General features: G+C 39.6%; 1 protein-coding gene across 2 annotated transcripts in view; it reads right to left on the bottom strand.

Moving 5' to 3' along the window:
- Positions 1-24,442, bottom strand: part of PDSS1 (decaprenyl diphosphate synthase subunit 1) — a 299,714-nt gene that overhangs the window by 236,461 nt on the left and 38,811 nt on the right. For both annotated transcript variants that reach the window (XM_078663430.1, XM_078663431.1), the window contains exon 2: positions 11,507-11,568. In XM_078663430.1, the coding sequence (XP_078519556.1) occupies positions 11,507-11,568 (62 nt within the window). The remainder of the gene's footprint in view (positions 1-11,506; positions 11,569-24,442) is intronic.

A 24,442-nucleotide genomic window follows, 5' to 3' on the forward strand; every position in this document is an offset into this window, starting at 1 on the left:
GAAACCTGTTGAGTGGTACAGGCAAGTCGATAGATTTATCAAAGTGTCAAAAGTTCTGTGGATTGATTTAGATGGATTTTTTGACATAGTAGTCCCATCTGATCTTTGGACAGAATGTAAAATATCTATTAGTTGGCCAAAAGCAGAACCTGAAAGAATTAAAGAAACAGGTGCCCCAAATCCACTTGTAATGGATTTTTACGAGAAAGTAATTGTTTGGATGAAAAACAAAATTCCACCCAAAGAAGTTGATTGGGTTAAAATAGAAAGAACAGAACAGGAAACAAAAGAATCAGTTCATTCCTTTTATGAGAGACTATTGTTAATCTTTAAACAATACAGTGGTTATGAAAAATTAGATGAAAAAGACATGAGTCATTTTATCTATAGATTTGTTTATGGACTAAAACCTGAAATTGGAGAAATGATCAGAACTAGTATTGTCGGATGGCAAGCACTATCTATTGATGATATTCTGAGAAAAGCAAAATATTGTAGCGATGAATTAGAAGTAAAACAGAAGAAACTGAAGGAGAAAGCCATGTGGGCTCAGGTAAAAGTGGCTGAGCAACAGATTGCCAGCATGGGAAACAAGAACACTAATTTTGTTCAAACTGGAAATACAAACCAGATACAAGGAAAGTTTAAAGGTAATAATAATTTCCCAAAGAAATTTAGCCCAAAGATAGAAGAGCTGAAACAAAAATTACCTTGTTTTAATTGTGGCGAAATTGGACATTGGAGGGACGAGTGTCCTCATCCTCCTAGAAACTCAAAGAATCCTTTATTGAATCCACAGATGCAGAATGGTGTTGACCTGCAGCGACAGCTACAGATGCAACAGGGGTTAAATGAATTTAATATTCAACGACAGTTACAACAACAGCAACAACAACAGGTGAATAATCGTCAAGACCAATTGCCACAACCACCTTTTCCGAATTGTGGGGGAGTTCAAAAATATAATCCAAACGTGGGATTTCAGGGATGTGAACAGGTAATAAAACCACAAAAACAGCAAAAGCAACAAAGGGTTCAAATGCAAAATGCTTCACAACAATTTTTATTAACAGAAAGCCAAGACAGTGATTCTGATGATTATTGCTGACGGTGCCCGAGAGAGGAGGAAGAGTGTGTTGTTGGAGCCACTCTTGAGGTTGACCAGTCTGGTCCTTATGTAAACGGGAAAGTTAATGATGTAGACATCACTTTTCTAGTGGACACTGGTGCTACCCGTTCTACTGTTAGATCAGTGGAAATTGAAAACCTACCTCTCTCTGGGGATACCATCCAAGTTGTGGGAGTAAGTAATCAGCAAATTAAAACAGACTTAACTGATCCAGTACCAGTTGAAATTGGAAATTACAGAGACAAACACAGATTTGTGGTTTGTAATAGTAGTCCAGTAAATCTATTAGGCAGAGACATCCTATGTAAAATGAATTGCAGAATATATTGTTCTCCTGAAGGAGTTGAATTACAAACAATGGAGGAAGATGGTTTGTACAGAATGACAATGATGATGATAGAAGCAGAAGAAACAAAATTGTTTCCTGCATTTGAAGAAAAGGTTTTACCTGAAGAGCTAAAAGAAACAGTGAAATCTGAAATATGGGATTTTACTGGAAATGAGATGGGTCTGATGAAAAATGTAGATCCTGTAAAAATTGCATTGAAACAGGGAATAGAATTTCCAAACACTCCACAGTATAAAATGAAAACAGAAACAATTGAAGGTATTACACCTATAATTGAAAAGTTAATCAAGCAAGGTGTATTAAAAGAAATGAAGAGTAGCTCTTGTAATTCACCAATTATGGGAGTTAAAAAGGCTAACGGAACATTTAGGATCGTACAAGATTTGAGAAAGGTTAATCAAATTGTCATTCCATGTTGTCCTGTGGTTCCAAATCCAGCAGTAATTCTATTTCAGATTCCATATGATGCTGAATGGTACACAGTCATTGACCTTTGCAATGCATTCTTTACTGTTCCTTTACACCCAGACAGTTATGAAATATTTGCTTTCAGATTCCAAGGTAAGACCCTTGGATGGACAAGAATCCCTCAGGGCTATACAGAAAGTCCTTCAATCTTTAACGAACTGTTAAAAAGATCACTAGAAGATTTAGACTTACCAGGTAGGTCTACACTGGTGCAGTATATTGATGATTTGCTAATAGCTGCAAAGACAAGAGAAAATTGTGTAACAGACACAATAATTCTGTTAAATCGCCTTGCAGAAGAAGGACATAAAGTGTCCCCAGCAAAACTACAGTTTTGCAAACAAGAAGTAAAATATCTTGGTCACAGAATTGCAAAAGGAAAAAGACAAGTAACTATAGAGAGAATAAAAATGATTCAAGCAATGTTACCGCCAAGAACACAAAGACAGGTCAGAATGTTCTTGGGAATGGTAGGTTACTGTCGACAATGGATAAGTGGATTTTCAGTAATTGCGAAACCACTACAAAGACTGACCAAATCAGATGTAAAAGATCCAATTATTCTCAATGATGCTGAGATGGAATCTTTTGAGAACCTGAAAAAGAGCTTATGCCAAGCTCCTGCTTTGGGTATGCCAAATTATGAGAAAGATTTTGAACTGTATTGCAGTGAAAGAGAAGGATGTGCATTATCTGTATTAATACAGAGACATGGAAATTTAAAGAAACCTATTGCATACTTCTCTGCAGTTCTTGATCCAATTGCAAAAGCATTGCCAGGATGTTTGAAAGCAGTTGCAGCTACAAGTATCAGCCTTGAACAAAGTGAAGGAATCATTATGGGATTTCCTGTGAAAGTTTTTGTGCCTCATTCAGTTGAAATATTACTGACAAGAGGTAAGACTCAACATTTAACAAGTAGCAGATTGACAAAGTATGAGAAAATCATACTGGGAGCAGATAATGTTTCGATTTCAAGATGTCTGAATCTGAATCCTTCTACATTACTGCCTGATTCTGAAATTGTTGATGACATTGAGACAGAACATGAATGTTTGGATGTCATGGAATTCTGCACAAAACCAAGAAAAGACATCAAAGACAGACCTTTGCCTGAATCGGATTTTGTCTACTTTGTAGATGGCTCATGCTTAAGATCCGAAGGTGGTGTCTTGAAAGCTTCATACTCAGTTTGTACAGTCGAAGATGTTGAAGAAGCATCATGTCTTGAAGGAGTTCGTTCAGCACAAGTGGCTGAATTGATTGCTTTAATTCGTGCATGTGAAATATCAAAGGATATTAGAGTTACCATCATTACTGATAGTCAGTATGGGTACGGAGTTGTGCATGATTATGGACAACTCTGGTCACAGAGAGGATACATGACATCAACAGGATCACCAATTAAAAATGCAGTTTTCATTAGGAGATTAATTGAAGCAATACAATTGCCAAAAGAAATTGCCATAGTCAAGTGTGCAGCGCACACTAGAGGAACTGATTATATTTCCAAGGGAAATGCCTTCGCAGACGAAACAGCAAAGTACTGCGCAAGGAAAAATTATTCTTACAATCGGAATAGAAGTACAGAAACTGATTCAAATTCATTAATGCTAACAACTGTTGTGGAAACATGGAATGAGATTAGAGATTTACAAAACGAAGCAGATGATGAAGAAAAAGACCTATGGTTAAGATCAGATTGTAGACCACGTGATGAAGATGGAGTGTGGGTTTACAAAGATGGCAGAGTAGTTTTACCAAATTGCATGATTTCTGATATGGCCAGATTATATCATGGTCCTGCACATTTAGGAAGAGATTCCATGGTCAGACTTTTTAGAGAAACATGGTTCAATACAAAATTTAGAACCATTGCAGAATCTTTTTGTCAAAGGTGTTTATCATGCCAACAAATGAATCCAAACAGAAAATCAGTGGTGGGGACAGGAATAATTGGTCGAGAGGGTGGTCCCTTTACCAGGTTACAAATAGATTTCATTGAAATGCCCTTACACAACTGTTTGAAATATGTACTTGTAATTGTATGCTTATTCTCAAGGTGGGTAGAGGCTTTCCCTACACGACATTGTGATTCAATTACAGTAGCAAAACTAATGCTCAGAGAAATCATCCCAAGATACGGTTTTCCAGTTACTATTGAGAGTGATGGAGGAAGCCATTTTGATAACAAACTGTTGAAGTTAATTTGTGAAGCTATGAGCATTGAGCAGAAAATACACTGTGCATACAGACCAGAGGCATCAGGTGTAGTTGAACAAATAAATGGAACTATCAAAAACAGAATTGGAAAAATGTGTCTAGAGACAGGAGTTAAGTGGACTGATGCTCTTCCACTTGTTTTGATGTCATTAAGAAGTACACCAGATAAAAAGACAGGTCTGAGTCCTCATGAAATTTTAATGGGAAGAGTTATGAGGCAAGCTTTTGTACCTGTAGGTAAACTGTTAAGCATAAATGACAGTGCAATTTTGGATTACTGTAAAAGGTTATCTGATATGGTAACTTCTGTGTCTAATCAGGTGGGAACTGAAGCTCAATCAAATGACAAAGTTTTGACACATGATCTGAGACCTGGAGACTGGGTCAGAACGAAAGTACATCGGAGGAGGAATTGTCTATCTCCTAGATGGCAGAAACCTAGGCAGGTAATCTTGATCACTACTAATGCTGTAAAGTGCAGAGGATTGAAGCGCTGGATTCATCCAAGTCATACTATTCCAATACCAACTCCTGAAAATTCTGATGTTGAAAGTGATACCACAGATGATTCTGATTCTGAAGCAGAAGACAGAACAGAAGGTGAAGTAATTCCAGATTCTGAAGATCGACAAGAAAGTCGACATCTGGAAACTGTGCCAGTGAATGGAAATCTGACAAGGAAAGACTTAGAAATAATTGAAATAGATTCTGAAGGTGAAGAGAATCTGTTAAAAGGAAAGATAACTGAGGATTCGGTTGTCTATATTGAAGACAAAGAAGCTGAACCAAGGGAAGTTTCAGACCAGGAGAGTATCGAAAGGCAGAGAACAAGCTCTGAAGTAAGGAACAAAGATCCGAAATCTGGGAAGCTAGAGGTAATTGAAGAAGAGGAGGAGAACGAATTACCGAGTACCAGTGATGGAAGACAAAGTGAAGTTCCTGAAGGAGTGAAATTGCCGAATAGAGAAGTTCCTGAGTCAATTGAAATTTCAGACTACGAAACTGAAGAAAGTGACGTGGAAGGTGGAAGTGAAAACGGAAAGAAAAGGACTTGGAAATCAGAATCAAATAATTCTGAACCAAAGAAGAAGTATGTGAGAAAAGCAGACTACTGGCCTGGTGGAAGATTGAGAGTCAGATTGATTAAAAAGCCAATAGAACAAGTTGAAGAAATAAGTAGTCAAAAGAGTCCTGGAAAAGAAGTTGGAGTTGGAAGAAAAATAGAAGTGATATCGAGAAAAGGGAAGAGAATAATTAAACCAAACCAGAAATACAAGTCTCCTGAGTGGACTTACTTGGTAATTCCACCTGTTATAGACATATATGATAGTAGTGAAGAAGAAAACGAAATCCAAGAAATTAGTGACAATGATTGAAGTACAAAAATATTAAATTGGCAAAAGGCTGAAGAAATCCTGTTAGTTGACACAAGGTCGAAGAAAAACTGTTTAGTAGAAGAAAACTTATGTATGACATAAGGTCGAAGAAATCTTGTTTAGGGTTATAAAAGAAAAATATATTTTAAAAGGGGGGTGTATATAAATTTTAAAATTTATTTTTATTTTTGAGGCTAAAACTAACCTAAAAATGCCTTACGTTAAGGAGAGCACTTCAAGATGTTCTGTTTTTAAAAGATGCTGTAAGATGACTCTGGTGTGTCTGCTCATTTTAGTTCTGCTCTGGTTGGTACTAGCTGTGATTATACCTTTAGAAATGAATAGAGAATTACACAAAGTTAACATAACAAGCAAAGCTCTGGTTAGTCAAACTAAACATAGTGCATCTGCAAAAGTAATTGATCATCAGCCTAACATTCATCAAGATAAATCAATAGGTGATTTTTCAAGCAATACATTCACAAAGCTTTTGAGTGAATATGTAAAGGTAATGGATGCAAAGGACTGTTATGTATGCGTTAAATTACCCGCTTCTGTTTCTGAGGGAGTAACATATAATATGCTTCCTCTCACTTATGCTGTTACATGTAGTGTATTAACTAGTTTATTTTATCAAACTGGTCGTTTAGAATATTACTATTCAAATTATGATGAGATTTTTGCTAATGTTAAAATTGATAATGCTTTAAATAAGCATAAGAAAGCTAAACAAATGAGAGAATATTTCCTTGTTACTAACGAACTCACTTATGAGTATGCTTATAAGAATAATCTAACATGTAAATTAAGTGCTGAAGGAAAGAAATTTTTGAATATGGTTGAGGAGAGAAGAGCAATTTATAAGAGAAATGAATTAGTCAAGCAGACTAAGTCATCCTTCTGGCAAAAAGAGGATGAGAAATTGAATGGCAAAATGCTTGAAAATATTGCAATTCACATAGACAAACCTGTTAGTGGAAAGCTTTGCATTAGAAGAGATAACACACTTTTTGATAATTATTTTGTAGGTGCAAGTAACTGTGAAGATACTTATCAGATTATGGGAGGTTGGGGATTTAAAGGTGGAAAAGATCCTATCTTCCCTGGAATTTATTTTGTTTGTGGTGACAAAGCTTACTATAACCTTCCAGACCATTGGTATGGAACTTGTTATGTGGGAATCGTTTTTCCTAAAGTGTTTCACGTTGACAGAGATTCGGAAGGATTGTTTAAAATTCATAATTATGTAAATAGAGCTAAAAGAGAAACTTTTACTGAAGTTCTGGGAGATATTTTCCAAGCTGTAATACCTTTTGTTGGTATAACCCTAAATGCAGGGAGAATCAGAAAATTGTCCACTATAGTTGATAGATTATCAACTGACACTGCTGATGGATTTCAATTAGTGAATGTTGAAGTTATTGCAATTAGATCCATGGTAATTCAAGATCGTCTTGCTTTAGACATACTCCTAGCAAAAGAGGGAGGAGTCTGTGGCATTTTACATGTCCAACATTGCTGTACATATATACCGGATGAAAGTAAGAATATTGAAATGTATATTAAGAATATTACACAAATGCATTCAGAAATAATTCCTTTAGAAGAAGAAGATTTTACTGGGAAACTTTCAAAAAGGTTTCAAGCAATTAAAAACTGGTTTCATAATATCGGAAGTTCAATTCTTGGCAAGATTCTGGCACCTTTGATTATAATAGTATTCATTTTTATTTTGACTAAAGTAGGTTGTTTGTTACATAAAAGAAAGAAACATTTGAGAGAAAAGAAAAGAATCTATAAACTCAGAAAAGAAGAGGAAAGGGAAATCGAGTTACAGGAGTTACATAGAGAGCGTCATGTTAATTGCAAAGATTATGCTGAAACAGACTTTTAAGTTTACTAATACAAATGAATTTGAATCGATTTCTTAAAATTTAATTTACCAAAATTTTGAGTGCTGGTGTGGTGATTTGTTAATCACCAGATGAGGGAGTTGATGGAGCGAGATAGAAAACAAAATTTTGTTTAAACTCGCAAAGTCACATTTCCATAACATGAATAAAATTATTAATAATTTGTGATATGTCGTGCTAATACAACCTAGATTAAACTTTACACGTGGGGGGACTAACATGTGTGCTCATAAACGTGCATATTTGTTGCATCTTTTTGTTCGTGCAAAATAATAAAATAAAATATTGTTTTCGTTTTTGTCATTACTAACTGCTGCAAACTTAAATAAGCATGTGCTTGTTTTGCTTTTCCTAGTCTGTGTAATGTCATTTCTACTATTCTAGGTGCATATGGGTCTCATTGATAAACGGAGACTGGTAAATATAAACGCTGCTTTATTTGTTTGCAATGGCTAGGTAACATTTTGATTAATAGGGTGGGTTAATTAATTAGTAAACCATGGGGTGGATACAGAAAATACTTTATTTCTTACATTAATACTTTTCTTGTGTTTGTTTTATACTAGAAATCATAAGTTGCCTGCTTTTGAGGCCTAGCTATTTGAGCCGCAAAATAAAAGCTGATCTGTAATTCTGCAGAAAGTCACTAGACGCCCATTCTGAATTAAAACGTTTATTGAAGCTGCATTCACAAAGCAAAAACTGATGAGCTAACATCATTCTGTCGGACATGGCCAAGGTCGAAAGTGAACTTTTTGTCAGTCCTTAACTTGGCATCCGCGGAAGTTGCACTGAAAGAATATGGAAGCTGCGAGGATGACTTAATACAAAGTTGCAATCGAAGGAAGCCTCTGGCTTCACGTGGAAGAAACAATGGTCTTTGTAAGACATGATTTTGTGGAACTTTTTAAGAATCGGGTGACATGTCACTTGTCACTCTCAACCAATGGGACGTCGTAGATTTCTGAAAACTTTCCTTTGCTAGTTTAGTTAGCGTAGAAAGGTATAAAAAGTCATGCCCTTAGGGTTGGGCTGGCTGCTGCTTTCTGACTTTCCGATGAGGGTGATGTGCTGCTGGACTTTGCGTGGAGCACGTAAGAATCCTCAAAGATCTTTACTTTATTTTCTATCTATTTAGCTCAGTTAGGGAAATAAGTTTTAGAAATGCTAAACTTTATATAATTTCCTTAAAATTGATTCAATTGCTTAAATTGTATTTTTCTCATATTTCTTACCATCATGCTTGCTTTATTGCAAATAAATTTCATTTATAAAACTTTCAACTTACATACCATAATTTAGAAAATAAAATCTTACTTTTGACAAACAAGCTGGTCTTGGTTATTCAGAAGTATAGGTTACCTTTAGCTAGATCACGTCACCTATGGTGGTCGTTTAAATGGTTGGGTTTATCCTAATGATAATATTCTTTCTGCAAATGTATAAATATGTATATATTGTGTAGATAATGTGTATATAGATTTATTCTGACCACCTGATTCAGTAGGCCCAAAATATATCAGGTTCATAAATGGGTCCATGTTTAGTATAGAATTTTGTTTATAGGTTATGAAGTTGAGTAGCATAGTTTATGATATATTTTCTATAGCCCGCTGGATCAGCGGTTAACAGTATGTGCCTAATATTATACCTCAAATGCTTCCCTTCTTTCAACAGAGATCGCGCCCAGACCACACGCATTGTCGTGTCTCCATAACTGTGCCTTTTTGCACGTGGATTCGTCCCGCTGTGACATACATCCGTCTGCCAGCCTCTCTCTAACCTCACTTGGGGTAAGCTCCCCTTTACCCCTGCATATTCTCAGTACAGTCATATGTGCATGATAATCTCAATAAATGGGTCCGTCATTAGCACACTACTATTTTCTCACATTTACAGCGCCCGGCTGGGTCTCGTGTGAGTATTCTTTTCTACATTTACCGGTGGTACACCCTCAACACACTGCTGCGCATACTACCCTTCAGGTATCAAACACTTTTTTTGTTCAATTTTAAGCCAAGCTGCATTCCCAAGGCCACATATTGATACTATCCCCCTTTTCTTGTAGATGTCCCTACACCTCTAGGTCCTGAAGAGACCCTACACTGCACACAGGGTCGAAACGTCGTCAACAGATAACAAAAGCGAACCATTAAACCAGCACTTATTACTACATAAGAAGTGCAGTTCGTATACCGTATACTTCATAATGGTCGACTTTATGATAAATTGGAAACCTTGTATATATGTCACCATTGTTTTAGGTTCCATTTTTTCACTGGGGACACTACTCACAACTGTTAAAAAATACATACAGGGTATTTAAAAAATGATCTAACAAAAAAACATATATATATATATATATAAATATTTGTTTGTAAAAAACGAAATTAAGGTGGGTTTGGTCTCCTCGCCTTTTGACATCATTCTAACCCTCTACATTGCCTAATCTGACTGCAAAACACTAGACTGACTAGTGCAGGGTGTAGTGCCTTGACCTTTCGTTGTGCTGTTATTAATTAGTACTTAACGGCTTTCCTTTCAGTTAATCTTTTTCTTCCAAAAATCCCGGTTCTTTCATCGCACAGGATGTTAGATAAACTCCGAAAACGGAGCACCACATTATTCGAAGACATGCAAAATTCCAAACGACCCTTACAACGTGGATACGCTTGTATGCGTTTACCATGCATGGTATGTATTGTTAAGGTGCTATATAAATGGTGGCCAATGGCAACGGGTGGTAGGAGTAGTTCTATGGTTCAGGAGTTGGTAGGCGTAAAGTTTGGTAAGGGTAATTTTAGACTTTAGCGGCAAGAAGGATAATTTTAGGGTTTAGTGGGGCGGTTAGGATTAAATTTAAAATAAGATGAAAAGAAAATGTGTGTGTGTGTATATATACACACACACACACACACACACTTTCTTTTCATTTAATTTTAAATTCCCTATATATATATATATATATATATATATATATATATATATATATATATATATATATATACACACACACACATACATACACACACAGAAAGAGACCCATACATACAGACACACTTACCACGCGTGATAAAGGCATACGTGGTAAAGGCATCTGCGTAGTAAAGGCAGCAAGGAAAAGGCATGCGGTTTAATGACATACAGCCTTGAAGAAGTGTGTCAAAGAGCATATAAATACTCGTTTGCAAGGATGTGTGAGAGAAGATAAATCTGTGCACAAAAAGTTTTTTTCACCTGAAGAAAAAAACTGAATGAAAAGTTGCATTTAATTTGTTTTCATTTCCCAAGCTGCACGTATGTAGGAATTCCTTACATACAGGGTTGTGGAAGCCAGACATATGCACACATGTATAAGAATGTCATACACTTACATGTGTAACTTCTAAAATCCAGAATCAATGCCCAGTTTTTGTGAAGAGGTAAAAAATCACAAATCATTGCACACTGTTGATATAGGTATATCAGTATTTCAGATTATATGAACTGGGCCTATACTCTTGATACACATAGCAGAAGACCATTTCAACAATCAGAAGGAAAAAAAGCATCCAGCAAAGCAGGATGGGTATCCTTTCATTGACTTAAGTAGGAAAGGATGCATTACAGTGCAAACCGCTACTCTATATAGTGGGCCCCCAAAAAAGGCATTAGTTGGGACTTCAGCTACAGTTTTCAGTAAGGGCTGAGTGAATTATTAGAGACCACAGACTGAACAACATGGACTTTGTGTCCTTACTCAACTCTGCTATGTAATCATCAAATACCTATTGCATGAAAATAGTCCTATAGACAGGGATTCAAATCCAATCTCCTCACGTAGACACTACAGTTAGTTATTTCTACTAGCAGATCCATAAGAATCTAACTTTCATCTGTACAACTTTTACTCGATCATCTAGGTTTGGAAACCGAACAGGTATTTAATTTTACAAGAGGAAGACTTATCATTCTAAGATCTGGATTTCATAAGATAACGAAAAAGCTATTTAACTATCACGTGTGGACAATAACAGAGGTTGTACAAGACTAAGCACGGGCAACTTACCGTAACAGTGAGGTATAATTTTTCGTAAGTATGAATGTTGAACGTGAAGGAAAATTCAAGGTCTGCAAATAAAAATATATATTTAAAAAGTTTAATTTAAAAATGTCACAAGTGTCACAATTGCAGCTGGAATTACATTTGTTGTTGAATATAAAGTAATGCATTTAAAGAAAGACGATATCTTCAGTGGTGAGAAATTATTTTTGAAATTTATTTCCCCTTCATTTTCTGCTCAAATTTCAACTCTTGGTTTGCAATTGTAAAAAATCAAGTGTCCAAATGCCTCACCGTCTTCTTGCCAAAACAATGCAATTTTAATATTTAATAAAACTGAGATGAATCCTAAACCAACACCCAGCACCATGATCGGTAATTTCTTCCCCTTCCTAGATTCGGTGGCATTTATTTCCAGGTTTGGGCCTACCTGGTTTACTGCCCATTTGTCAGTACGTGCTGGTAGACCCATGAGACCAGTGATCTACAAAGCAGCCAAATCGTGCCTTGAAACTACTGGACAAATGTTCACACATGGTTCTAATAAGAGATTAAACACCAGCTCAAAGGTTGAGACAATTTTTCCTTACACACACCAATCCAAACGTCTATGAATTTCATGAATAAACGTTTCCATTTCATGTTCGGCATCTTCTTAGCACTTCTAAATTTATTGTACTATTGAGATAGGCTAAGCACAAGTCTAGTACTCACAGCAGGCTTCTTAAATTCAGACTTGGTACTGTTGAGGTAATTCGACTTAAGTAAAGGTTTGGTATTCCCTGGTGGTGATCTGCCCTGTAGAGCCATTACACTCTGCATTATTCAGATTATAAACTGCCAAAGACCTTTCAAACCCACTGACCCAGGTGACAGCATTAGCCACTAAAGTGTCTCTTTAGAGATATGTGGTTGCGGGGAAGTATTACTCTGCTGTACAGCGCTCTCTGGAGTTACCTTTGCACTAATACTACCTTTTATGCTCGACAGCCTTGGGTAGAATCTACTCCTTCAAACCTTCTCTTTCTATACGGTAACTTGCTTGTTAGCTTGCCTCTTTTCTACAAATTGATTCGCCTCTAGTCAGAGTTTCTGAAACTCTGCCTTCGCCGATTTCGGCAACTCCTTTCTACACACTACTGCTGTTCTTTTCACAGATGCTTGGCTACTAGCCAGATTGGAGTGTGGATCAAATGAGCAAGAAGGTATGATGGAAACTACAGTGGGGCGGGGGCGGGGGGAACATGGGCATTTTCTGAAAGCTCATGGTAAAGTAGTATAAGCATGGGCGTTTTGCCATTTTTTTGGGCTCAGCTAATACCCCTTCCTTCTGTTAATTAGCATACTTGACCTGCGTGATACTGCGGGCTGCTCTCAACTCGTATGTAGTCACAGACTAACTCTACTAAAGTGATGCTCTTCTGCAATCTTTACAAAGCAATTCATTACTTCAGCATCTTGCTTGTTACACAGTGCTTCTCAAGCTCTAGGTTTCTAATCCAGTACTGCTTGTCACCAGAGTCAAAGCAGATCATTGCCCATGCATGTCCTTGGAAACACAGGAACCAGAGGCTATTGTGAGCTCGGTAAATACTTTCTCCTTAGGTTTTAACTTTCAGGGGGAAGCAAATTCAAACAGTCAAAACTTTAGTACATTCCAGTGGCCCAACGGAGTCTAGCAGTCTGTAGGCGAACAACATAGTAAAGTCATGTGTTATGTACAGCACTTGACAAGATACTTGAGACATGGATATCCTGCATAAAAAAACACACTGGGTCTGCCAGAGCATTAAATAAGGTGCATGATGTCACATGGAAGGTATTGTTTTTGAATTATTGATTTTTAGAATTTTTTACAAAAGAACACAAACAATACATGTCTGGTACTGGATTCCAAAACCCACAGATGAAACTAGTACACAATCAAACAGTACTTAAAGGAAAAACAGATTTGGATGATGCACCATAGAGAGTTACTACATTATTGATCAGTTTAGAGGGTTGTGCATTATCTGGTGATACCACACATCCAGCACATGCAAGGCACTGTATGAGGGCGTGGCCGACTGCAGCAAGATGGCAGATGTGAGCTGAGACTGCTCTGTGTCTGACCCACAATCTGGAGCCAACCATCATGCCATCGCCACACAAACACCTCCGCTGTGGGCCTAGAGTGGTGCGGGGTGCCCACAGGGGCTCAGGGAGCTTATAACCGACTCAGAAAACTGCAGTGGCTTGCTGGGTGCTTCCGGACTGGTAGGAGACCCTCATGGTGATCCGTCCTGGGAGGCCTGTGTGTGCCCGGAAAGTAACATTTTTAGAAGGGGGGGAATAGAAGAGCAGAACATGTATTATTTATTCCCAATCGGATTTTGCTGCATTTTGGTATTACAAATATAAACCAGTGTATAATAAAGAAGACATTCTGAAAAATGGCCTCCGACATAGATGGTAACATGGGTACCCACAAATTCAGAGATGTTCAAATAAGCTGCTCCTAAACTCCATATACTGTGTCCATTTCTGAAATACATAGGCTTCCGTGATTCTCATTTTTCACTCTACCTATTTCACCATACAAATTGTTTTTTACTCGCTACACAATGAGAAACCATTGTGAGGTGCAGCTCAGTTGTTGGCTCTAGGTACCTTGGGTTCTTGGAGCACCTAGAAACTCTATATATCCCCACAAACAGAAGTAATAGTATATTGCTTTTGTAAAACAGCCATCGTGACAAAAAGCTACAGAAGAAAACCTCGTCACAAATGGCAGTTTCTTCCTACTCCTTTTCAATATTTCTTTATTTCAATAGCTAGTTTTTGGGGAAAATGTTGAGGAATCTATACACATGAAACCCTTGCTGAATTTAGAATTGTGTCTACTTTTCAGAAATCTATAGCTTTCCTGTAGCACCTACAGGTTTCACACCAGTTTCAACCACAAACGGGAAGAATGTTGAAAGCATAAAAAAATAGGACAAATGGGCTACCTGTTTGAAAAATGCCCAAAAGGTGGTACAAAATGTAGGTTTCTTGATTCACCTCTACTTGTTCCTGAATGCTGGTAAGTTGTCGACTTTAGCGCAGCAAATCTTTCATTAATGTCATATTTAGGGGAAAAGACACTTTTTGGCGGATCACTTTTTCCCCACCAAAAACTCAAAATGTAGCTATATTTTGGCCATATTCCTCCAAGGGAATCCACAAACCCTGGGCACCTTTAGAGTCCCCAGAATGTTGGAGGGGAGGGGGGGGGGATGCAAATTTGCTATGAATACCTTAAGTGGACAAATGTTATGGAGCCCTTGCTCGAACTACTCCAAATAGTGAAAAATGGGCTCAACAATGTGGGCTTAAAGGGTTAAATGTACAGCACTATTGGGCTGATATCTAACCTGCTGCATAATAATAATTTACAAACTAAATAAAGGCGGTTAATTGCTCGACAACACACAGTGTTTCTTAAATATCCTGAAAAAACAAATTTTACGTCAGAAAAACACAAAGCAACAAATCCTGCGAGGTGCTGTGCCGAACCGCAGTTTCGTGGACTTACATTTGGGCACAATGGGTTTATTTTGCATGAGGAGGCAGTAGTGGTGGTGAGGCAGGCGGGGAAGGAGGTGCAGGCGGGGAAGGAGGTGCAGGCGGGGAAGGAGGTGCGGGCGGGGAAGGAGGTGCAAGCAAAGGGGACTTTAAAAGAGAAAATTGGACTTACGTGGCTGCCGCCTCTCCTCCGGTCTTCTTACTTCAACGAGGCAGGAACAGGATGGAGGCACCCTGGCTCCCTACCCAATCCCGACGCTGCCGACTGCAGCGTCGTGCTTGGTCTGAGCGCCATGGCTTGGTGCTCAGAGAGGGAGCGGGATCCTGGGCATGTTCTCCACCCAGGCTGTAATTCAGCCTGCGTGGAGACCATGCAAAGTGCGCATGACGGTTTGGCTGACCAAATCGTCATGCGGATTTAAGTGCACATACCAGTCTTTCTCCTGGTGGCTGACAGCCCAGTTCGGCCCCTTATTCAAAACAGTGCCATCCCAATACCATAAAAATAAAATGATAATAACGTTATCATCATTTTATTTTTCAAGTGGGGAGCCACTATTCTGCCTTAGCGGAGGAGCCGCCACTGTGTGGAGGGGTTAGTAGATTGATTGTGCACAGTGCCAGAAAGTTTTTGTAGAAACTTCAATACAGTTAGATGCCCGAATCTTCGTTTCACTGAAAACCTTGAATAAATATACATATTTGAGTTATAATGGAACTGTTTAAAAAAAAAAAGCAGATTGTGTGGGTGTATTCTTTGGGTGCCCTTTCTTAGGGCAGTCCCTGGGTCGGACGAGGCACTGGGGGGAAATATGAGTAAAATAAACCAAGCTGCCTAAAAATGGTACACAAATAGGAGAATACCACCGATTTTGTTTTGGAATCGAAAAAAAACATCTCGTGACCAAGTCTGCAGAGCCCCTGCGCTCCTAATTGAGCCCTTCTATGAACTAGTGATTTCACATTTACAGTGCACTTGAAGGGAGTAAACCAGCTCTAACTGCTTAGTGAGTGTCTGGGATTTCACTTCAATAAAATATGCTGAAACTGTCAGGCTGCATTGTTTTAAAACAAAAAATATACCTTTTTTTATTCAATGATTCTGAGCAAAATCTGAAAATAGTGCTTCAATCTAAGCAGCATGGCCAACTTAAACAAGCAATGGCAAAGCCAATAGGTCTTGGCAATCCAAGAGCTATAGGCGTTGGCAATACTAATGCATTTGTGTAGGTGCTGGTTTTATTGACTTATGGGTTCTCTGCAGAAGAACGGTCCCATAGCTGCCGATGGCTGTAATATCACCACCGAGTGCTGGGGGAGCATGGTTATGTGCATTAAAATGAAGCACCCGTATCCCCTTCCTCAACTGGGTGAGTTATTAACAATTGGCAAATTGTGGGTAGTTCCTTGGTTGCCATATGTAATAACAGTAAAAATTAAATAGCAATGTATCAGCAACTCAGTGTCTGCCATGATCTATCTTGGGCTAATCAACGAAAGGTTTATCAGCCATGGGACTTACATCTCAACACAATCTTAAACATCCAATCGACCACTTCTGCTTCTCTTCAGACTTTCAAATAACATGAACTTGAGAAGGCGTGGTAACCCGAAAGTTGGTGTGAAACAGATTGGCAACCTAAGCAGCGTAAAAAGTTAGAGCTCAAATGGATCGCTTTGCAATTGGGTAAAACAAAAAAACCAAAGCACATGTATCGCTCCGAAAGAGACAGCCCATTGATCCACAATGAATGTATTCCATCCCACTGTTTTTCGTCAGCAACTAGTTCTACAACTAGTAGCAACAAACACAATAAACTGATTGTAAATAAACATCCATCCTACTGAAACATAAGAAAGTAGCCGGTTGAAATGCAGTTTTTGAAGGGCGCAATGGCGTCAGTGTTATTTGTATAAAGTCAGCACTCTAGTTCTTTACACAACCCGGCCTAGGATTCCTTCTTCCATGTGCATGATCCAGCTAATTTACTACAAGTTATTCTGTCTTTGGTAAACGTATTGTTTTAACTTGTTCATACTTTCAAATTGGATCTTGGATATCTAATAATGAATGACTATTTGTATTAGACGCCGGTGCGGCGGTTCATCGCAGTTGGCGGGGCCGCGTCGGCCAACGGACGTACGCAGCACTACGATGGTAGTGCGCGCGACGGCCGTTGGCCGTCAGAAGCACGCAAGGGATTAGAGGTCATCATTTTATTTATGATACACTGTTCTTGTGCGTGATTTTTCCAAAGAAAAAATATATCCTTCTTTACTCCTACAAAGGTACTGAATACGTTTTCTATGGTGTTTCTATCTACAGTAAACATGGAGCGGCTCACTCTTGAGTTGCAGGAGTAGTTCTAGAGCACCCACTGCAGGAATAGCCCTAGCTCCAGAAGAGTTTTTCTAAGGTCCAGAGGTGGATGCGCGGTAGGAAGTAGCGCAATGTAAAATATATTTGCCCCTGCGAGCAGTGTATTGCTTCAGGGACTCCTACCACAGCAGCTGGTGAGAGTGCAGCAATTACTTCTTTCATAAGTCTCTAGCAAGAAATAATGAAATGCTGCTTCATTCCAGTGTCCTGTAAAAATAAAATGGATCACCAGCATTAGCTCTGTTGAAAAACAAAGAAATAAACCAGTAGAGAAGCTCGAGTCGGTCTGTGAATTACTTTATAGCAGTCAGGTTTTCAATTGGCTTATGTGTGTCATTTCTGCACGAGGGCTCATGCGCAAAGTAAGCAGAGATGAGGGTGCTGGACTGATCAAGCAGTGAACCGGGAGGTGGTTGGGCAACAGACAAGCAATACTGGAATGTACAGCAAATGTGATGAGATAGATTTACAGGCCTGTGCACAGAAATGCTCGGAGTGAATGAAAACATGAGCGCTTGTGTACAGAGCTCTTAAACAAAGAAAAAAACAGTTCCAAAAACATTTCCTAAAATGGCAGCAGTGGATAGATAGTACGAATTGGTCTATGCTCTCGGAAGGGCTAAGCACAGGAAGAGGCATAAAGAATGCATGCCATGGGCAAATGGGGAGAAAGAATAGGAGAGCCACAATGGAGCCAGCAAATGGAAAGCCTACAGTCGGACTGAAGCCCACAAAGTATATTCAAAATGTCTCTTTGAGACAGCTGCAATGTGTAGAGCCGAGACCTAAAAACACAACAGACATTTCAAATATGTTCAAAAATCACAGACATGTTTAGCACAACATGAGACCCATCACAGTGATGTGGGTGCATCATCCTGGTCCTCAATACACTCAAGCATGCTAAGAACTTCGGTTTGATGAGTCCCAAAGAAGACCAAACACTCCTGTGGAGGTTGGTATCTTTTTTGTTGTGTTAGTTTATGTTTTTTACATAAGTGAAGAATTATCAATTAGATTTTTGTGACAAAGGGAAAATAAGTTTTATTTGTATTGGTTTCATTTTGGAATCTATTTTACCCTTTAAACCACCAAAAGAGTTTCCTGTTCTATGTACTGCGTGTTCCTTGTACAAAGATTGTTCGACACAGTGATGACGCTACCATTAAATAAATATATTAAAGGAAAGAAAACAAATCTATTAAGTATTAAAGATAGGCACTTTAGTGTTTGTCTGCCTGGAGTTTTTTCATCATGTTCACAAAATACAAGGGTTTGTGTGCAGCTTTTTCTCACCCAAATCCCTGAACTCCTCTCTCCGAGCGCGCCATGTTACAACCCTCCTCCCCATTTGTTTTCTCCCTTGTGAGCAGCATTTTATTCCACTTGCCCCTACTAACTAGGTGTTGTTCCCTCCTTCGCCACTCTGTCCAATGCTTCCACTTTCTTGGATTTGTTAAGCTTTTATAAATACTCTCTATCATAATCTTTAGCTCCGCACCAGTTCCTTCTCTCACTTGTGTCTCGCCTTCACTGCTCCCTCACCCCCTGAGAGAATTATTCCATACATATTTAGAAGGTCTCGCAGGTGCCATTTGTATGCGGGTCATTCCACAACAAAAAAATAAAAAACAATAAGCCATTTTGTGCAGGTAATTCGTTTTTTTTTTATTTACTGATCGAAGTGGCATCTGCCATCTTGCATCGAAAAAAAGAAAATGGTGCCCACCCCAACAAGTAGGCGTACAGACGTTTGGTGCATATTCATACATTAACATGCATGTGAGCACTTACTATCTATATGATTAAGCTACCTGGTTTTAGGTTTAAAGCTATAATAACTGATAAAACCCCAACAAAAAGAAAATAGCCATCACCGGTGTAAAATTATAACACTGAAAAAACACCTTTGCAACCACAAACTAAGTGCCATTCAAAGAAAGGAAAAGATGAGTGAAAGTCATTTTTAACTCTTCCTGAAGGGGCCAGTACAATGTAACTTTGTTATACAGGAAGCTGCAAGAAACACTGGGCTAGCATTATTCTGCTTGAGTTTTGTTGTTTAAGGATGTCACTAAAACATTGGCTCTTCTTCCTTCTGCTTTTTTCAGTTTTGTGGTCTTTGGTCTAAAGATGCAATGTTTAGAAGCATGTTTTAGGTCTTATTTGGTTATTTTATAAACTGTAGAGAATCAGAAAATATCAAAATCATATATGGTAATTTGGCTACACTTAATTTAACGGATAGGTAAAAGGCGAGTTTCATAAGAATCTTTCCCAATTTGTATAATCACATTCACCCACAGACAGAGAATGTGTGAAATCCTTTGATACATCAGTCCCCTTTTCTAGTGAGTCAGTATTGATTGTATAGGTGAATTGCCAAACACCCAAGGCTTTAAACATTCAATGCAAGGTGTAGTGACTAGTATTTGTGAAATTAATGTCACCAAGCATCTGAGATAGTGGTGAAAACAAAACACCCGAGGTTTGGTAAACAAGGAACGCAGTGTCACTTGGAAACCTGCTGAAAAAAGTTCCTACCAAGTTCAATAATGATTGGAGTGATATTGTTTGTATTTGCAGAAATTCAGCTATGTGTATGAAAAAGTCGTAAGATGGCCTGTCAAAATCCGATACCTGAGCTGAAGTGCTTCCCTGTAAGAGATTCTTGTCACTTGCTAGATGGTATGCTGAAAGCAGCTTTACAATTTACAGAGTTAATGAAGAATGATATTGATTTGTAAAAATTTATTTGGACCTCATATACCCTGTGCACATGTTATCTATACACATGCACTATCAGTTCAGAAAGCAAGCAATAATGAAAAATAAATTAAAATTCCATAGACACCGGAAAAACACTTTCTTTTTTTAATTGCGCGAAAATGTGTAACCACTGTTTTTTTAATGTATTGAAAAAACTGAAAAAAAACACCAGAATTTACCAAAAATAGAAACTGAAAACAGGAAAGCCTATATATGATGTAGCATCAGTAGCGTCATGACGGGTGCACGGTATTTGCGTATTGCATCATGACACTAAAACACAGCATCGCCAAAGCTAACAGGTCCACCAATGTGTGACCTGTTGGTTTTGTTGGTGCTGGTCACACAAGGTTACACTATCTGGGCAAAGGTTTGCCCTTGTTAGTACGAGTTTGACACTCACATCCAGCAAAAAGCCACAGAACAGTGGTCAGTCAACTGAAGTGAAGGGTATTCTACTGTGCAGCGACACGTGTTGCCCCGTTTTTAGGAAATATTTTTTATCCATTTGAACTCAAAGCAACAAAAAAAGTTTATTAAAATCCGTTTATACAGCAGAATATGGATTGTGTGGCAAATCCAAGATTTTGTACAGTTCCTTTCCTATTCATGGCCTGGTAATGTACATTTAGAGGGTTCAGCTGCAAACCGAGAATTACTTCTAGATTGAGCGCCAACTGCTTTCTTACTCTCCACAAGCAGTAGAATGGTATCCAAGTTCATTGGTCAAGTTTGCCTTCAACCCTTCAAGCAGCCTTATGGATCATCCTCTAGGGGAGCATTTGAGTGTCCATTAGAAACCAGTGGGAGTACAGAGAGAAGTCCAGCAATGTCAAGGATTGTGCAGGTTCTCCTTCAGGCTGACAATTATCCTTGGGGCCCTGGCCTGCATTGTGATGGTAATTTAAAAGGGTATTCTAAAATGGCTAGAGTAGGTGAGTGGAATAGGATCAATAGCAGTCAGATTCTATTACAGGACCGGAGGCTTCGTATTATGCTTCTCTTTCTTATATTTGCTACTCACAGCAGCCAATGAAAAACGTTTTGTATGCAAATAAAACTACATTTCCCATGATGCTTGTACATACATCACATCCTGTATAGCCCAATAAGAGCTGCTGTACCCTGTGTCTCCGCCTCTTTCTTTGCTGCTCACGCAGAAAGTTAAGTGCTCGACTATAATATGATTTTGCCTTACTTAATTGTTCACTGAGATGTGATGATTATGCTGTATGCCTATGCTTACATGTAGTTAGTGTTACTTTTTAAGCTCTGCTGTTATGTGTTTGTAAGCGCACTTTGTTGTTGCTGGTAATTGTGTTTGAGCCGCGCGTGGCACGCTACTGCTTCTAGCTTCCTTGGCAATAATATCCAGTAATACTTTTACATCGCGCTGTGTTTCAACATTCTACTGTTAGGAGTGTACCGTGTGCAAAACGCGGATTTCCCGATGGCCTTTCAGGCATGCTGATGAGCTCCAGCCGGGAGCGATTACCTCAGGAGGCTCTCGCTGAGAGCGGAGCTAAGGTGTCATGCGGGCGGGCCCCGCGCTCATAATTATTCCTCCGCTGAACTCGTGTGCTCCCTGCCAGTTGCGCTAGCGCCCTTACTTGCCCCCCCCCCATAAAGTATTTATTTTACGGCGGCTGTGCCGACTTGTTTTGGGACTCTCAGGCGAGCGCGCGAAGGCCCTTCTCCCGCCTCCGGCGGGCGCTATTCATGTATTGTTGACTTCCGGCCTCATAAAATATTGCAAAGCCTCCAGTGATCTCGCGCTGTCTTTGGCGGCATGGTTTTTCAGTCCTTGTCCGTGCCCCGCTAAGCGGGTTACGCATTCTCTCGCTGCGGTCTACGCGACCGGCTAGTCAGACTTCCTTGGAAGCACATGGTATGAGGGATAGCTGCCTCCTTTAGAATTGTATGTACAGTGCTTCTGGTGCCGATGTCTCTGCTTTCATTTTACGATTGCTCAGCAAGAGATCCTCTCTTGAGGACTCATTCTGTTATTCATATGTATTATACTTTTACAATAAAGGCAGGACGGTTCTGTTATAGGTATTCATATGTATTTCCACCTGTTCTAGTAAGGATCTTGCAGTTGATTATATTATTCATATGTATTATACCTTTTACAATAAAGGCATGACGACTCTGTTATATGTTTTCATATGTATTTCCACCTGTTCTCGTCAGGATCTTGCAGTTTCTTGTGGTATTTACTGTTCCCTTAGTTGCTCACGCTTATTAAGCGTTCCAGCTAAGAATTGTTTTTGCCCGCAGGCGAGGTGAGTGAAATGTTCTTTGACCGGTTGGGTTTTAGCAATGTGCGCATCAGTTTGCAATACCTGCGCAGTTTACATTATACGCTTCATTTGGCAACTGCCTAATAGATGATTATGTATCATATCACAAAACAGTTAACCCTTCCGGTCACACAGCCTGTAGACGCTCCCGTGGGAGTGGAGATGGCGTGCTTTCACCGTCTATATTGACACTACATATATTGGCCCAATTGCGCACGCAATCCAGGAGAGCAAGGCACCGCGCTGGAGTTTCAGCGTTACTACTACGCCACTGTCAGGTAGTGGTTAAGTATCTTACTAATACCAAGGGATACATGTTTAATGCAGGTATGTACTATATGGTTCCAAACTAGTAATTTCACAATATATGTCCATGTGTATTTCAGGGAATACTTCATGTGATGGCGCAGTTTCGCGCTTACCCGCCAAAAGCCTTCCCTAGTGGCTGAGTGCGGAATAGAGCCAATAACGCTCCGGGGGGCGTAACCCACTCAGGTTCACTTCTTATCAGTTTGGATTACGCCCTTCGCACGTGTCCCCAGCTTGCTCCTAGGCTCCTAATGCCTCGTGTTCAGACGGAGCGATCTTGACTTACGCCTTCCAGGCTGTAACAACAGGAGGGCCCTCGGAGTGCGCACACGCTCCTTATAACTTGACATGGCTCTGACGCCCTTGGGGGCTGGAATAAATTGGACTACAGCTTTGCTGAGGAGCCAGATATATTTTATTATTTCACTTCTAGTGTGCAAAGGGTTGGCTCCCCCTCTTACTCCTCCGTGACTGGTGCCTTGCACTACGAGATTACATTCAGACACCCATACACAGGCAGGGTGAGATACAAGGAGGATGAAACGTACATTAGGGGGCGTTCGCCCCAGAATGCACTCGGTGCCAATCGGGATTTTTCCGTCCCAGTGTCGGTCACCAGGGTCCCAGGTATTCAGTCCCCAGCACGGGGTAGTAAGCCCCATGACCGCCCATCATTATTATTTACGCATATTCTTTGGGCGTTGTTTTTTGTCTTGTTTCGTTTTCTTTTGTTTTTTATCTTTTCTTTTCTCCTATTGCCAAGGTTGGTCTTCCTACCGTTGACATCCACTCCCTCCTGATTCTAGATCTTCATAAGAAGGATTTTTCCAGAACATTCGTGCTAGCTGGTTTAGTCTTCCCGGTGGCTCCGTGGGTTGCAGTGAACACAATACGTTTTTTGGTTTCTTTTTTTCGCCCCATCTCCAAGAGATGCAAATCATTTTCTCTAAATGGATAATTTAACCATGTCAAATGGGTGTTAGTTCACCATTAGTTTTATTACAAAGGTGTCTCGTGTATATGGGGTTTAGCATTCCCCTGGATTCCCAAGGATACGTCATAATAACAGTCCTTTACTTTTGCACCTTCTTATGACCATTTTCGACTATAATCCCTTCTGCTTCAGGGATTTTCAGCTTTCTGTCCCTTTTCGGGAATGCACAATATCATGGCTGGTTTCAGCTCCACTTCAGTTCCCCGTTGCCTCAGGGGGTTCGTCCCCCAAACGGTACCTCGTTATCTGGCCCTCTCTGATGGTGCAATCCTTCACGTATTCCCCTTGGAGCGTACTCTGGAGCTCTCCGTGCAAGAGCCCTTCGGGGGCTTGTTGGTGTACTGGTATTATTAACTTCGTCTCCATTAGTTTTCTGACATTCTCACAATGTATTTGTAACCGGCGCTACCGCCGAATTAAAGGTGCCTGATCTTCCTGATTGAGGGGTCAACTCCTATTCCCTCAGACACCCTTCCAATGCCTTACACTGGCAAGGGGTGTGGCGCCAATCCGACTGACGCTGGAATCTGGGGATCACGGTTCGGTCCTCGGCGCCAGATTAGCCCAGCACCATGTGACTCAGGCAATAGCTTGCTTAATCTTCCTGACGACCCCTACATCTCGAGACCCTTACGGGTGAT

Source organism: Lissotriton helveticus, chromosome 10 (genome assembly GCF_964261635.1).
Source record: "Lissotriton helveticus chromosome 10, aLisHel1.1, whole genome shotgun sequence".
In the NCBI taxonomy this organism is placed as follows: Eukaryota; Metazoa; Chordata; class Amphibia; order Caudata; family Salamandridae; genus Lissotriton; species Lissotriton helveticus.